Raw genomic sequence first — 17,284 nt, 5'->3', positions numbered from 1 at the left:
TAAAAATAAAAAGAGCAGACGCCCCTCCCCTTGACCTTGAGCACACTCTTCAACAGTGGAAACCGGGAACCTCAGAGCCATAGGCAGCCCCTGCCGGCCCCTTCAGCCTGCACCCCACTTTTCAACACAGGTATTTGGCTTTTTTTCCAAATAAGTACTTTAAAAAAGGCGCTTCCCAAAGCAGCCTGCAGCCCCCAGGCCTCTGCTGTAGGGGGTCACCCAGGGAACTGAAAGAGCATTCCAGAATCCATGACTTTTCACCAGCCTGCCATGACCTCAAACTGAGAGAACACTGGAATCTTCCAGGGGAGGTTTTTAAGCTTTGGATGTCTGGATCCCACCCAGAGCTTGAGTTTATTGGCCTGGGGTGCAGTTTGGGCACTGGGATTTTTAAAACTCTCCTCTGGTGATTCTGCTATGCAGCCAGGATCAGGCCTCTGCTCTAGGGAACGGGTACAGAGACACCAAGCACCCCCAGCTGGTCCTGAGGGTCCTGGATTGAGCCCAAGAATCTCTACCCAGAAGGCTCGGGTCTGACTGGTGTGACTTGGGCGATGGGGGCTGTAGGAGGGGTGGGGTGAGAACAAGGACCCCAGAGTTGGAGGGGCAAAGGTGAGCCCCAGCTCAGCCATGCAGAAGCCAGACGACCTTGTGTAAGTCACCTGTCCATCCAAGACTGAGTGTCCTCATCACAAAGGGAGATTGACGACACCTCCTCTTGGAGAGAAGAGCCACGCACTGCAGATAACAGCACCGAAACCAAAATGAAGCAAGGACCATGTGAACACATTGACAAACACCGCTGCTTGCTATAGTGCTCTGCTAGGTCCTGGGTGCAAGACTGCCAGCATCATCTAGCTCCGCCTTCATCCACAAAAAGAACTTACAAATGTGCAAACGGGATCTGCAACCACTCCAAAGTAGGACTGGGCAGAATAAGGCAAGGGGAAAAGTATTCTAAATTCCAATGCACCTGCCAAGAGAGCATGCCAAGATTGTACTTATAGATTTCCTATCTATGTTGGAATGATGAATAGAAAGTGCTCTTGTAAAAAATTAAACCTTTTCTCGATGTGCTGACCTGGTGATATAGGAAATAATTATAAATTTGGTGTAAACATTCTGAAATGCATACAAGTATTCTGCAAGACTTGCAAATAAAACACACCGTGCCCAAGGTCTGGCCTACAAAGACACACAATGAATGGCAGTTATTATTTCCATCACAAGAGATGAGACATCTGATCAGAGGTGCAGCTAGTCACGCCTGGACCAGCAAGGCCAACATATGGAACCCATTAGGCTGACTGAGCCCTCCAACCCCCCGGCAGTGAAGCAGTGTTTACTTAACAGGGGGTGTTCCTGTGCTCTCCCCTGGCAGGCTGCCAAGTGTCAGGAGCGGAGCTGTGACAACACTTTGGCCGGGGTCAGGAGGCAGAGGTCTGGGGCTGGTTCTCTTCAGGGTCCACTTGCAGCCTCAGGAGTCCCAGGAAAGACTCAGCCCACAAGTTTACCACCTCCAACTCCCTGCCCCCACAAATGTTTCCTCCAGCCCACTGATACCTGAATTCCTAGGACTAAAATGCTATTCTTTTTTTTTTTTAAAGAAAAATAATTATTTCCTTATAAAATTTGACTATCTCTGGAAGACCAAACCACCTAGCAAAAGTCTGCTAAGTGATGGAAGGTAAAGAAATCCCCTCCAACAGCACAATAGGTGCACTTTTCTCTATTTCCTCCCCCCCACAAAGTATAACTTTAAGACACTGGGTTACATATAAGATAAACATTTTTTTTCAAATTCTGAAAGACTTGGAGACCAGGAAGTAGGTGGTGTCTGCCAAAACCTTGGGAGCTGTTATTTAATGGGAGTCAAGTTTCAATTTTACAAGATGAAGAGAGCTCTGGGACTGGACGGTGGCCACAGTGGGACATCTTGAGTGTATTTAACACCACAGAACTGTACCCTTAAACATGGGGAGGATGGTAAAATTTACGTCAGGCTTACTTTACCACAATTTAGAAAAAAAAATAGATGAAGGGTGGAGAGAAAACAAAGGGCACCAGCTAGAGACCCCAGGGCCCAAGAACAACTGGGTCTGGGTTTTCTTTTTTGCCCCACATATTCCACCCTTGGAGCCAAAAGTCAGCAAGCTGGAAATGCTAAGAGGCAAAGACCAAACCAAATCAAGCAAATAGCAAAAACCTGCCCTTTCTAAAGGACCAGGAAAAGGGGGGGCTTAGCCAGACAGAAAACCCAGGGAAAGCTCGGCCAGAAGAGGAACTCAGAAAAGCCCCCACCCAGAAAAGCCCCTGGGCTCGGTCTCCACCCATATCAGCAAGGGTTAAAAGTACAGGGTGCCACAGCCACACAGCAGGAAGCAGGAGCAGCCAGGGCCTGGAGGTCACCCCAGAGGCCAATAGCAAAGAACCTGCGGGATCCTTGACTTCTGCCCTACTAACATCAAAGGACAATGAAACAACCCCCTCCTCACACTGGGGAGGAATCTGAGGCCTCCTGGAGAGTCCAGAGTCAGCTTTCCCTATGAACCAGTGAGGTCATCCCTCTCCTCAAGTCAGTAGAATAGCCAGGAGGGACTCCTACCCGCCCTGACCAGGCAGCAAGACCAAGGCAGCAGATGATCTCCAGCCAGAACAGCTAGAGGGAACCAGGTGGAACAAGATTTAAATAAGATCCAGAGCCTGGTAACATAATACCCCTAGTAGCCAAGTTACAGTAACATTCTGATTGCAAACCAAATGAAATGTCAATGCCAAGATGACAGAATTATCTGGAAAACCTTTAATTAATTAATTAATTAATTAATTAATTCAAGGGTACCCGGAATTGAATCCAGGGGTGTTCTACCAATGAGCTACATCCCTAGGCCCCTGCCATTTTTATTTTGAGGCAGGGTCTTGCTAAATAGCCCAGGCTGGCCTCCAACTTGCAATCCTCCTGCTTCAGCCTCCTGAGAAGCTGGGATTACAGGATTACACCACCTAAGTCAACCAGAAAAAGCTTTTAATGATGCAATCATAGAAGTATTTCCATGAGCAGTTATGAATGTGCTTGAAACACATGAGAAAAATAGAAAGCCTCAGAAAAGAAACACCAAGTCTCAGTAAATAAACAGAAGATACAGAAGAGGACCAAGTGGGAGTTTTAGAACTAGAAAATACAATAACCAAAATAAAAAACACAACACATGGGTTGGACAGCAGAAGGAAGTGGGTACAGGAAAGAATCTGTGTGCTGGAAAATGAAAGAAGAGAAAATTATCCAATCTGAACAAAAAAGAAAAAAGAGAACAAACAAACAAACAAGAACAATAACAAAATAGTCTCTGGGACCTTTAGATCTTTATTACTAAAGATCTAACATTCATGATGTTGTTGGGAAGGGCAAGCTGAAAGAGTTCATTAAGAAAGAAATATGACACAAACCTAGATTCAAGAATCTGTGTGAACCTCAAATAGGATAAAGCCCCCCCAAATCCACACCAAGATACATCAGAGTCAAACTTCTGAAAACTAAAGACAAAACATTTTGAAAGTACTGAGGCAGAAAAAACACCTTGCTACAGGGGTGAAGCGATTGAAAGACCATGAATTTCTCATTAGAAACCACAGAAGGAGAGGGGCTGGGATTGTGGCTCAGCGGGCCTAGCACGAGCGGGTCCCGGGTTTGATCCTTAGCACCACATAAAAATAAAGGCACTGTGTTGTGTCCATCTACACCTAAAAAATAAATATTAAAAAAAAAATACAGAAGGAGAGAAAAGGGAGTCACAGTGGTTCTCAAATGCTGAAATGAAGAACCATCAACTCAAACTCTATCCGCAAAGCGAGGGGGGATAAAAGTATTCCAAGATGAAGAAACCCTGGGCTGGGAATGTGGCTCAGGCGGTAGCGCGCTCGCCTGGCATGCGTGTGGCCCGGGTTCGATCCTCAGCACCACATACCAACAAAGATGTTGTGTCCGCCGAGAACTAAAAAAAAATAAATAAATATTAAAAATTCTCTCTCTCTCTCCTCTCTCTCTCTCTCTTTAAAAAAAAAAAGAAAAAAGAAACCTTACAGCAGATCTGCTATGAACAGCCAGAGGAGGTCCTCCAGACACAAACCGAACAGCAAAAGAAGGAAAGTTGAAATCTCAGGAGGGAGGAAAAACACAGGAAGATAAAATACAAATAAATACTCAGACTCCTTCTGCGTTTTCTAAATTATATGTGATGGTTGAAGAAACGTTGCAACACAGATGTGGTTCTCTATATGAGGTGATAATACTGAAGACAATCACATCACAAACCGGGGGTGGGGGGAGGTAAAGGGAGTCGAAAGGAGGAAGGGATTCTATCATTCCTTTCAGATGGCAAAATATCAACACCTCACATACCAGTAATTATACTAAATGTAAATGGCCTGAACACACCTATTAAAAAGACAGATTGGCAGAGTAGATTTATAAACATTCTATTTGCTGTTTATATGAAATTCACTCCATAAAATGGCAAGTTGAAATTAAAAAGAGAAGATGTATCATGTAATCATTAATCAAAAGAAAAATGGGATAATTACATCAATATCAGGTAAAGTAGATTTCAAAGCAAAGAAAACTATCAGAGGCAAAGAGGTACATGATAAAATGATGAGAGAGTTAATCTGTGAAGAAGACAAAGAACTCCTAAATAATTATGAACCTAAGCAAAGAGCTGCAAATTATGTGAATCAAAAACTGACAGTGCTGAAAGAAGCAAATAGATCAATAATTATAGTTATAGGTGGTACCACCTCTCAACAGTGATAGGTCAACGAGATGGAGAATAATCAAGGACATAGAAGAACTCAACAACATGGCTAAGGGAAATAATCTACCTTTGCAGAACATTCCACCCAACAAGAGAACATATATTTTCTCCAGAGGACAATGGGACACAAACAAAGGCAAGCAGTCTGTTGGACCATAAAGCAAATCTCGACAGATGGAAATCATGTCGTTGTGTTCCCTGACCACAATGGACATAATCAGAAACCAATGACAGAAGGTAACTAGAAACTGCCCAAATATTTTTAAACTAAATGTCTAAATAATCAATGGATCAGAGAAGAACTCTCAAGGGAAATTTTTAAAAATACATTGAACTGAATGAAAACACAGCATACAGAAGTTTGTGGATGCAGCTAAAGCAGCGTGAAGGGGGAAAGTGATAGCACCAAATGAATACGACAGGAAAAGGGAAAAGTCTGCAGCCCGTGCTCTGAGCTCGGGACCCAGAAACAGCAAAACAAACCGAAACAGGCGGAAGGAAGGAAATACGGAAGGAAGGAAACTGAAAAGGATAGCAATGGAACAAAGAGCTGATTGCTTTAAAGGATTGATAAAATTGACAAATCTCTAGCAAGATGCGCAAACAGAGAGAAGACACAAATGATCAGCATTAGGAGGGGAGGGGGGACATCACTAGAGTCTCTTTGGGCTGCAAAAGGATGAGGGAGGGCTGGGGTGTGGCTCAGTGGCAGAGTGCCTCGTTGGCACAACCCAGGCCCTGGGTTCCACCCCTGCATCACAAAAGAAGAAGAAGAAGAAGAAAGGGGTGATGAGCAAATATGAGGAATAACTCTACACCCAAACCTGAAGTCAGGGGAGATGGACTAAGTCCTCCACAAACACAAACTACCACAACCTAGTAACACGGAACAGGTAAGCTGCCAAATAGCCGGTAACTAGTAAGTAACTATTAAGCTCCAGGGCTACTCCAGTGGAATTAGGAAATGGAATTCATAACTTAAAAAGTGCACTCCAAAACCCAGTCTTCAGGCCCACATGGTTTCACTGGAGAATTATACCCAATGCTTACAGAAGAAGCAGCACCCATTCCACATACACTCTTCCGGGAAGTAGAGGAGATGGCACCCCACCACGGATTCTGGACTTAGGACCATGTGGCTTTAGATGAGGTGAAAGTGACACACATTCAATTCTGGCTTTCGATGCTTCCCAGGATGGTGGTGTGCAGCACGATCCTCCTATCACGATGTGGGGCAGCGGCACCCCTGCCTCCATCAGCCACAAGCTGCTCTGGGGTGCTGGGGCCAAGCCAGGTGTTGGGTCTGTTGTCACGTGCATTGCCAACTGACCATGTTTCCAACTTGACGATGAGTTTATCAGGACCTACACTGATACGTCAAAGAACCTCTGGATGGTCCCTCTCTTCCACTGAGAAACAGACAAAGGACCCAGCATCCCCCCCCACACACACACACACATACACACTCATACACACACACACACTCGCTCACTCTCCATCAGCCCTCTCACCTACACAGTCATCTCTAATCCTGTGAAGGGAAAATCCTGTCCCTGCTTCACAGGGGAGGACTGTGTGGCTCACAGGTGCTAAGGGACCTGCCCAGGTCTGCGTGGCTAGGAAGGAGTGGAGGGGAGTCCCAGGGCCAGCCCCCCCTGGCCTGGCCCGATGTCCACACACAGGCTCCAGCTGCTCAGCTGGTCCTGAGAGCTGAACAGGGGGGCTTCAGGGCAGAAGGACAGCTACACACCAGCTGTGACCTGCCCTCGAGCATCTCCCGACCTGCCCAGAGCATTCTCTGGGAGAAATCCCAGATGTGGAGCAGCACTAGCAACAGGAGCTGGAATTGCACCACCCGCAACCCGGCATTCCCACCCCTGAAGACGTGTCTGTCCACAAGGCGACCCTCAGGAAGGCAGGGTCACCTCGATTCAGGTCATGCTTTTGCCACACGCATTTGACAAAACTCATCAAACCCCACACTTTATTACAATATTTTATTACAACAGATGGAACCTCTGGGCAGAAAAGATGAGAAGAACGTTCATGTCCACACGGCTTATGAAAAAAAACCCTGGGGGAAAGCCCAGGATAGATAATCCTAGAGATAAGATGAACAAAGCTATGGTACAGTGACATTTTTGCTTATGAAGATAATGAACCAGGGCTACCCTTTTCAAACCAGATGAATCTAGTGAACTCAACATGGATTAAAAAAAGCAAACTGAGGGGCTGGGATCATGGCTCAAATTAGTGCACTTGCCTGGCATGTGTGAGGCACTTAGGCTCAATTCTCAGCACCACATATAAATAAATAAATAAAGGTCTATCAACAACTTAAAAAGAAAAAAAAAATATATATATATATATATATATATTAAAAAAGCAAACTGAAGAAGAACGCTCCCTTTGTACATGCAATTTTATAACGTGCATGTTGCAAGCTCCTGTAAGCATCCTCAATACCCCTTTCCCTTTCTTCCTATAAATAGGAGCCATCTGACCCACTAAAACCTTGCTTTGCTGCCCTTCCTTGTTTGGGGGTCACCAGGGAAATGTAAGCAGAAGTCTGCAGCATGGAGCATCACATAAAGCTATCACCAGACTCAGCTGGTAGGAGATGGTTAGTCTTTTGTCCTTCTGGCTTACTTCTGCCTGGAAGGCAAACAAAATGCCTGGAGACACAGCAGCCATCTTGAGACAACGAATTCTAAAACCATCACTAAAGACAGCTGAATAAAGAGCCCGTTCTCTGACTCCAACATGGAGCTACTGTCTCAGCGGGGCCTGGATGCCCTCAGACTCCTTGGTTAAGAAACCAAAGTGAGGTATTCTGTTACAGGGAGCTAAATGTATACCCTAAGTGACACAGTACAGGACAATACTAGAGTGTTCTCAACACCCACGTGTGGCCAAAAGATAAAGAAATGCAGGGGAATCTCTGGGCACGGTCATGCATACCTATAATCCCAGCAACTCAGGAGGCTGAGGCAGGAGGATTGCAAGTTCAACTCGGCAACGTAGCAAAGCCCTGTCTCAAAAAAAAAATAATAATAAAAATAAAAAGGGCTGGGGAGGGCTGTAGCTGTAGCTCAGTGGTAGAGCGCTTGCCTAGTATTTGTGAGGCACTGAGTTCAACCCTCAGCACCACATTAAAAAAAAAATAAAGTTATTTTAAAAGGGGTGGGGGGTGGGCGTGGGGGGTTGGGGCTCAGTGGCAGAGCACTCTTGTGTTCAATTCCTGGTACCACCCTGTCCCCAAAGAAAGAAATGCACAGGAACTAAAACACCCAATGTCAGGTAGCAGTTGTCTTTGGGTGGGCTGAGGGGATAAGCCTGGCGGGGAGCCATGGAGTACTTCGACTGTGTGGCTCATGTCTGACTTCTGCTGAGTGATGATCACACATGTGAATTCTGTTAACTGTGTACCCTCTGGTACAGCCCCCATTTTTTTTTTTTTTGGCATTAACCCAGAAGCACTTTACCACTGAGCTTTTTATTTTTTATTTTGAGGGTCTTGATAAATTGTCAAGGATCTTGCTGATTGGCTGAGGCTGGTCTCAAACTTTCAATTCTCCTGCCTCAACCTCCTCAGTAGCTGGGATTACAGGGGTGCACCACTGTACCTGGCAGCCTCTGGGTTTTGAAAGAGCTCCCCAGGTGGGTCCAGAGCACACCCCCTATTGAGACCCCCGTTATAGCTGTCTGTGTGCTTATCCTCCTGCCAAAGAACTTAGGAGGTGTACATGCTACAATGTGTATCACAAAATACAGATTCTTAAATTTTCAAATATAAAATTATATCATCACATTGAATGAACAGACTTTTAAAAAATGAGCTAGGCCTGATGGTGCACGCCTTTAATCCCAGCAGCTCAGGAGGCTGAAGCAGGAGGATTGCAAGTTCAAACCAACCTCAGCAACTTAGCAGGTTCCTGTCTCAAAATGAAACATATAAAGGGCTGGGGATGTGGTTCAGTAGTCAAGTGCTCCTGAGCTCAATCCCTGGTACAAAAAAACCCCACAAAAACCTGACATCATTTTCCCTATATGGCTGCGGCCCCTGGGGGACACACCCCACCCCCTCCAGGAAGACTTAGTGCATCTCCCTGCCTCCCAGAACCCCAGAGTCCAGGTTCCCAGCAGACTGGACAGGAAGGGGCCATAACCTGAGGATGTCCACCATTCTCAAAAAGATCCCTGCATTTCTACTCTATTCTACTGATCCAGCCAGAGCTGGCAGACACTTCATTGTGGGCACGGACAGCCCAGGTGGGGCACGATGCATTTCTTAAGACACACTCTGCTCAGCCTCTGCCCCCTTTCTAGGCTGATGCCCAAGGCTGTTCACATCCAGAACGAGGGACAGGGCTCAGGCACTGGGTATGGAGCCTCTCTGTGAACAAGGGTCCCCTCCTTTCCCCTTCAGGAGGAGTCCTTGCCCAGAAGAGCCCCAGAATCATCCATCTGCTCTCCTATTTGAGGCACCACCCCAGGGGTGCAGGGTAACATCTAAACTGGAGGGAGAACTTCCTTCTTCCTTCTCCCACAGTGGTTATTTATTTATTTTAAACAAATGCTACATCGAATGAGCTTCCTTTTTTTTCCTTTTTTTTTTCTTTGCTCCCAAATTTTGAAAGAACCCCGCTTTCATCTTCAGGTCTCCAGATCACGTGCCAGAATTGTCAAAAAGGCTTGGAGGCTGGCCTCACTTCCTTCGCTGGGGCAGCCTGCCATTCACTGTGCCACGGAAGGGCAGCCTGTGGATGCACACAGCGCTGGGGAGGTCATGAATATTCATCACCTCCGGGAGGGTTCTAGAAGCAGTGGGAGTCTCAGAAAGCAGCTTTCAGCAAGTTGGGGTCTCCCTCCTAATATTCTCTGGGAAGACAGCCTGTTCTTACTTGTGAAAATGATTGTTTTCAAAACGGTAATGAAGCCGGGCTCCCATTAGGAGCTTCAAGGAGAAGCCCCCAAGGCTTAAAATAGCTGAAGAGCCCCTGCTCCAAAACAAACAAGGCTTTCCTTTGTGCAACTCATGAGAGGCCAGACCACAGCGGAGGCTGTTCTAAGATGTTGGCGGCCCCTGAAGGCTGAGGCAACCAGAGTCCCCAAGAAAAAGCAGTTCACGCAGAAAAGAGTGTGTTTGCCTGGTTAAGTGCCAGCCTGAGACCCAGGACGGAGGAGGACGGGCCTCTCCTGGGCAGGGCCAGCAGGACACTAACCCTGGCTGATCAGAGCTCGCCCAGGACCATGGCTCCACTCGGCAGATGCAAGTGAGAAATATCTAGAAGATATGGGAAGGTGAGAAACATGTAGCAGACCCCAAGTACAAAGAGAATGTACAGGTGTGACCTGGAGGGCCACCCTAATTCACACAAGAAGATGGATCTTCTCTGGTGCATTCATCTGCCCAATAGCCTCAGCTTTGGGTATAAAACTTCTCAGCATGAGTTTGGTCCAAACATGAAGCCTATATCTCTCGGATCCCCTTCCTCTGTCCCTTTGCCTCTTCCCCATCCTGCCACCCTAGAGACTCAGGAAAGATCCATGTTTTCCTTAAGCAAAAAAAAAAAAAAAAAAGCTCTGAAGGCAGAGAGAGATGAAGAGGAAGGATGAAGGGGACTTCAGCACAGGCTTCTCAACGAAATGCTAATAAATCACCCTCCTTCTTTTATCACTTTAAAACACGGCAGCCTGCAAGGGCAGCCAGGGCAGGGCAGCTCGGGGCTCCCTCCACTCAGGCCATATCCTCTGGATCCTGCTGCCCCACAAGCCCAGCCAGAGTGTAAGGGGTGCACACCCCAGGACCCGGAGCCGCCACCTGCCCCGGGTGCTCCTGGGGGCTGCGGTTAACAACCTTCCGCTCAGTACAAGAGCCGCAGTTCAGATAGAGAGCACTAAAGCCCAGGAGGGAGAAAGTGCTGGGCTGGAGGGTCCCCCCAGGACTCCTGCTCTCCCTAAGGGGCCCCCATCCCTGAAGGAATTCCCCACCCCTGCCAGACTGCACTTTCAGCATCTTAGCTGGAGGCTGGTGACAAGGAAGGAGTATGGAGCAGGAACAGGTCACCCTCAGGCAAGGGCCAGGAAAGCCCAATGAGAAGAGAGGAGTCCCCTGGTGTCCCTGATACGTGGCCAGCTCCAGGCAGGAAGTTCAGGGAACAGGCGTGTTTTGGGGCTCCCCGCCCCGTGCACTTCCTGCGAGCCCACCCTGCACACAACTCACACACGCCCAGGGTGCCCCCTGACAATCAGGGCTCATTCTCTCCCTCTGCGGCCGAGTTGGAGCTCGTTGAAAGGAGAGGAAGGATGTGGAATGCCCAGGCTCAAAAGGCCCCCAGAAAACAAAAACAGAACCACCACACCCCCTCCAGAGTGGGGCTGTGTGGGAAAAGCCGGGCAGGAATTGGACCTCATTTTTATACCTTCCTGAGAGGCACGTGACAGGAAGCTATTCCTGCACCAGGTCAAGGGGAAGATGTGGGGGGTGGGGAGAGCCAGTGGCATTGGAGAACTGTCCAGTCCTGGGTGGGCTTTGCTGGCAGAATTACCAGGAAACAGATTCCTAAAGAGCCACAGCAACAGCATCAGCAGTAGGGGGTGGGCACCCCAGAAACCCTTCATCAAAGCACTGTGGACAGCAGAGGGTGGCCCCCAGTTGTGCCTTCAGAGTTCAAGATTTAATTTAGGATACATTTCAGTGAGAAAAGAACCCTTAAGCAGGGCATGGTGGCACACTCCTGTAATCCCTGTCGCTCTGGAAGCTGAGGCAGGAGGATTGCAAGTTCGAGGACAGCCTCAGCGATTTAAGGAGGTCCTTGGCAATTCAGTGAGATCCTGTCTCAAAATAAAAAAACATGGCTGGGCACAGTGACGCACGCCTGTAATCCCAGCGGCTCTAGAAGCTGAGACAGGAGGATCTCAAGTTCAAAGCCAGCCTCAGCAAAAACAAGGCTGCTAAGCAACTTGGTGAGACCCTGTCTCTAAATAAAATATAAAAACAGGGCTGGGGATGTGGCTCAGTGGTTAAGTGCCCCTGAGTTCAATCCCTGGTATGAAATTAATAAATAATAAAAAAACATAAAGGGCTGGGGATGCTAAGCGCTCCTGGGTTCAATCCCTGATACAAAACAAAACAAAACAAAAAGCCTTCTGCCGAACACCTTTTGTCTAGGAAAAGCGATTACCTCTAATTTGAGTTCAGAAATGGAGAGGGAAATTATGGCTAATATTTTTTGAGCACTTACTATATATCCTTAGCTCAATTCATCCTTCTTGACAGCATGAAATGGATCCCATTGCACCAGAAATAAACTGGAGGTCCTAAGGGTCAGCTGGTTCCCCAGGGCCCACAGAGGTCAGGCCTCTCAGTGTTTTGATTCCAGTTCCGAGAAGCACATATGGGAAGGCTCTTTTTCAGTGTTTATAATAATTAAACTCCTCTGCAGAGAGGCATACCAACCCATAGCCATGTGCTGTGGATTAAGATTAAACCAGTGATCATGGGTCAGAATCAAGGCACTCAAGGCAAAGTGCCCCTGGCCAAGGAGCTGTAAAAACTGCTTTACACACACACACACACACACACACACACCAGTTTTTGACTTACTTTCCTAGGTGGAATGGTTAGAATACAAAATACTTTGGGGCTTTCTGTAGTCTGAAGATCTACATTCTCTTCATTACCTAACTTCTCCCATAATGCAATCACTTCGATGCCGGGTGGGGAGGTGTAGGTAAAATAAGAATTTCCTGTGAATCAAGCTAAAAGCTTTCGGGCAAGCGATTCAGTGATTTTGTTTCTGGAAAAGTCGGTAGGGAGAGACCAGGAAGAAGCACCTAACGAGACTCCGGTGTCCCCACTCCTGTGTCCCCCCAGCCCCTGTTGGCCTGCACTGTGCTGGGAGGGAAGGGTGGATGCCGGGTGGATGACCCTGCCCTCAGAGCTGATCTCGTAGTGGGGGACAGTGGGGGAAAAGCCAATCAAGAAAAGAGCAAGTAGCAACAAATCAGGTACAGATTACTGTCACCAGCAAGTTAAATCTAGTTGGAGAAGGGTTAGTAACTGTGATGGACAGTGGGAACGCTCTCAGGTGAACTCTTAGCTGAAATTCAAAGGTCCAGAAGGAGCCTGCACACTGAGCCCTGGGGGAGGATTCCCGCTAGAGGGACAGCGCTGCCAACGCTGTCCAAGTACCAGGCAAAGGCATGCACCCTCCCAGGTGGCCCAGCAGCAGGAACAGGGGGAAATGACTAGAAATGAGTCAAAGTCTTTGCCTGGGGGAAGGAAAGGGAAGCTATTGGGGATGTTTAAACCAGCAGATTCATTTTCAAAGATCCCATTCTGGCTATGATGTGAGCACTGGTTGGGACAGATGTGTGGCCAAGGTCCCAGCTCAGCTTTGCTACCAGGCAGCCTGTTCCCAATTCACTGGCATTCAGAGCCAACCTCTTCATCACCAACAGGTACTGACTACTAGTTCCTGCGACAGATGACACAAGTTACTCACTGGCCCTTCTCCAGGGATTATCTAGAAATTATTTCAAAAAATAAGATTTACAGGGCTGGGGATGTAGCTCAGTTGGTAGAGTGCTTGCCTCCTATGCACAAGGCCCTGGGTTCAATCACCAGCACCACAAAAAAATAAAAATAAATAATAAGATTTACAAACATAATTATTGTCAATTTAAAAAAATAACTATGTTCCACTCAGCACTTTAAGAAAATGGGTCAGAGTAAATTTTTTAAATTCATCCATTCATGAAAATATGGCCTGCAAGGCTGGGGATGTAGCTCAGTGGTAGAGTACTAGCCTAACATGAGCAAGGCCCTGGGTTCCCTCCCCAGCACGGCAAAAGAAGGAAAGAAAAGGTCTGCTTACTTCCAAAAAAGCATTTGAGCGGCATTTGAGGCCATTGGGATGAAGCCCATAAGCAACATGATAACTAAAAGTTATCCCTGGGAAAATGTTTACAAATATATTGGAATATCAACTTGGGAGAGAATTATTATTATTAACTAAACAGTTATTAAAGTCTAATTTGCTCTAAGAGTTCGCACAGCTCCATCTCGGGCTAGGTCTTCACCATTTCTTCACTTTTATCCAGTTTATTCTTTCTCCTCCGTCCTCTCCGGGGGCCCTCCCCTGAAGCCTCCTGGTACTCGGGTTTGCTGCTCACTGGCGCCCCCAAGAGAGAGTAAGCAGAAAGGAAGTGTTGGCAGGATTGGCAATGCCAGGGGATGAGCAGTTTTAAGGTCTACATTGTTCAGGTTCTTGTGGGTTGTGTTTATGTCTGTGTTTGCAGATGTGGGGGGAAGTTTCTGGGTTAAAGTGATGCTTAAGTTTTAATTATCCATCCATTCCTGTACAATGTAGACTCTGAACACATTCACACCTTGCTTTTTTCCTGTTGAGTCAGCAAATCATGCAGGCCCACAATATGCAATCTGAAAGTCTTACAACTAGACAGAGTCTAATTTCCATTCTTAATCTTGTTCTAGGACACTCTTCCCTCTGTTCTAACCCAGCCCATGAGGGTCCCATCCTGGAACTGGGTAGAGCTCAGTGGTAGAGCAGTTGCCCGGCATACTGGGGGACCTGGGTTCTATCTCTAGCACCTCAAAAAAGAATAAATAAATAAATAAATCCCAGTCTTCATGCTTTGCACAAGATGAGCTGGATCACTCAGAAATCTCACAGGTAAACTTCAAGATAAAAAAAAAATCGAACGATCAGAGAAATTGGAAAGCCTTTTTGTTCTCCTGCTGGGTGGATCTTAAAAGAACTATGATTACCTGCCTAACACTGATCATAGGCCACTAAAATTCCTCATTACAGCTTTTTAAAAATTTAGGAAAGAAGAACATCCAATTTTTAAAATATCTTACACACAAAAAACTACTGTTTCTATTACATTTTCCGTAATGTCTACCACATTCACTACCTCCAAGACTGTTTACGGCCAGTCATGGTTAGAAGCAAAATACACCAGATTTGCAGCAGATTATGAGAAAATGGATGTGGCAGAAACGCAGAGGAATTTTTGAGGATTTGGTGGGGGCAGGGGGTGGAGAACAGAAGTGCCTCAGTTCTTTGCCTGGTTCTGGCTCTTGATGTTTGTTTCAAATTGCTCTCTTGCCTTGTATTATGAAAAGCTTATGTAATTGAACGTGCATAAGAAGAATGTGTTGTTGAATTTTTCATTTAACCTGGGCGAGGTGGCACACGCCTGTAACCCAGGGGGCTTGGGAGGCTGAGGCAGGAGGATCTTGAGTTCAAAGCCAGCCTCAGCAACTTAGCAAGATCCTAAGCAACTTAGGGAGAACCTGCCTTTAAAAAAAAAGAATATATATATGTCTGGGGATGTGGCTCAGTGGTTAAGCACCCCTGGGTTCAATTCCTAGTATTAAAAAAAGAAAGAATGACATTTTCATTTAAGCAACTGAACCTTCAAAGGAAAAAACTTAGTTGCTCGACTATAAATGGAAATTTTCCAGGTATTCTTAAAAGGCATCTCTGAGAATAATAGGTGAAGGTTAGCCAACCATATGCATGATTAAATGAGACAAAAACCGCAAGCTGAATGGAAATAAAACCTTTTAGGGAAGGGAAAATCCGAAGGATGTGTTTGTTTAGTCCTCCTCCACCCCTTCCACTTCTTTTTCTTTTGGGTAAAGCCTGGTAAGTTTCTTCTAGCTTCCTCGGAAGAGCATCAGCGATCCTTTGAAATCTGTCAATCACGTACCCTCCAAACCAGCCGTCGGCTCCACTGGAACCTGGCTGGCCTGGCTCCGCTTACTAACGAAAAGCTTTACTGAAACGTCCGAGACACTCTGGACCGACAAGAGATGAACCCGGACGCCGCCCGAGCACAATAGATCCTCTTCTGCCGCAACAGGGGTGAAAAGGATGCTCCCCCTTTCCCAGGCCCCCACCATCACAGGGGGGCGTGCGAAAGCGAGCCAGTGCGGCAGGTAAGGGCCCAGTGGAAGTCGCCAGAACACCACTGGCCTGACGCCCAGGCTCGGCCGATCGCGACCTCCCAGTCCGGCGACTCCAACACCGGCAGCCAGCTCGCTCGCTGGGCGCGGGTCCCCCGGGAGACCAGGTCTGCAGCTTCCACAAATCCCGCCAGAACAGGGCCCAACTGCGCAACGCGGGCTAGGGGAAAGTTCTTGGCTCGGTCCAGACCAGACTTGCATCCTACACTCCTCTCCGCCAAAATCTTTGGGACTTGGGCTGGGGCTGGGGCTCAGTGGTAGGGCGCTCGCGTGGCACGTGTGAGCACTGGGTTCGACCCTCAGCACCACATAAAAATAAAACAAAGGTATTGTGTCCACCTACAACTAAATACAAACAAACAAACAAAACTTCGGGGACTCGAAGCTCGCCCCGCCGAGCTCGATTCCCTCCTCTGCGCTGAAGGGGAGCTCTGCACCCGCTCCCCCAGTACCCACACCGATTCTACTAGGACAAGCACCCGGACCTGGCCTGGAAGCCCTCGGGACACTCCGAAGGCTCTCTAAGGGACTGCGTGCGGTCAGCGAGTGAGTGGCCTCGACCGCTCCCCACTTCGGGCCCGGTGGGGCTGCAGGATGTTTGCAAACTCGTCGGGCAGCCCGAGCGCCGCGGTGGACGCGCTGCCAACTCGAGCGCCCGCCGGGCCCGCGGTCCCGAGCTCTCACCTCCACTCCAGAGCGCCGGGAGCAAGAGCCCCAGCAGCAGCCGCAGCGGGGCCAGCCCCATCCTGGGGCCGCGGATCTGGAAGTTCTCTCCGGGAGGAGGGACGCTCCGAACTTGTTCAGTCGCCAGCCAGGCGCGCCAGCGAAGCGCCCCCGTCCCGGCGGCCCGGGCAGCAGGCGCCGGAGTGGCAGATTTGAGCCGCCGACCTAAGGCGCCGGAGGCTGGAAGGGGCGGACCGGAGCAGGTTGGGGTGGAAAAGGGGCGGGAAGGGGGCCGCGCTGGCTGGGAAAGGGAAGGAGCAAGCTGGAGACGGGGCGGGGAGGGGCGGGTCCGGGGCCGAGCCCCTAGCGACGGGTGCGGGCAGAGGGGAGGTGCCGGCGGGGGCCGATCCGGGCTTCACCCAGGCAGGTTGCGGAGCTCGGGGCCTGGGGGAGGGGCGGGAAGGGGAAGGAAAGGGAGCGGGCTGGAGCAGGGGCGGGCCACCCGCAGGGCGGAGCGCCAGCGGAGGGCGGAGGGAGGGGCTGAGGAGGGAGGGAGATCCAGAGAAATAAAAGAAGGGGCGTATGGGAGGTGGGAGGAGAGGGGCGCCGGGTTCCCCGCGGGCCCCGCTTCCCACGTGTGCCTGGGCAAGAAGAGGAGGTGAGGGGAGGACGCCGGAAGCAGCCCCCAGACCCATCAGGAGGGTCCAGGACTGGGGACCTAGACGCGCCGCGGGGAAGGGCCGGTCGCAGCGCCCGGGCAACGAGTCTAAGAGAAGTGACACTCGTGGAGGTTCGGAGAGTCCACGGA

General features: G+C 48.6%; 1 protein-coding gene across 1 annotated transcript in view; it reads right to left on the bottom strand.

The window, feature by feature from the left end:
* Positions 1–16,662, bottom strand: part of Mertk (MER proto-oncogene, tyrosine kinase) — a 99,941-nt gene extending 83,279 nt beyond the window's left edge. Inside the window, exon 1 of the mRNA XM_026380056.2 lies at positions 16,498–16,662. Coding sequence (XP_026235841.2) covers positions 16,498–16,558 — 61 coding nt within the window. The 5' untranslated portion in view covers positions 16,559–16,662. The remainder of the gene's footprint in view (positions 1–16,497) is intronic.
* Positions 16,663–17,284: the final 622 nt, after the last annotated feature.

Source organism: Urocitellus parryii, chromosome 12 (genome assembly GCF_045843805.1).
Source record: "Urocitellus parryii isolate mUroPar1 chromosome 12, mUroPar1.hap1, whole genome shotgun sequence".
NCBI classification, from domain to species: Eukaryota; Metazoa; Chordata; class Mammalia; order Rodentia; family Sciuridae; genus Urocitellus; species Urocitellus parryii.
This window is presented reverse-complemented; position numbering and strand designations above follow the sequence as displayed.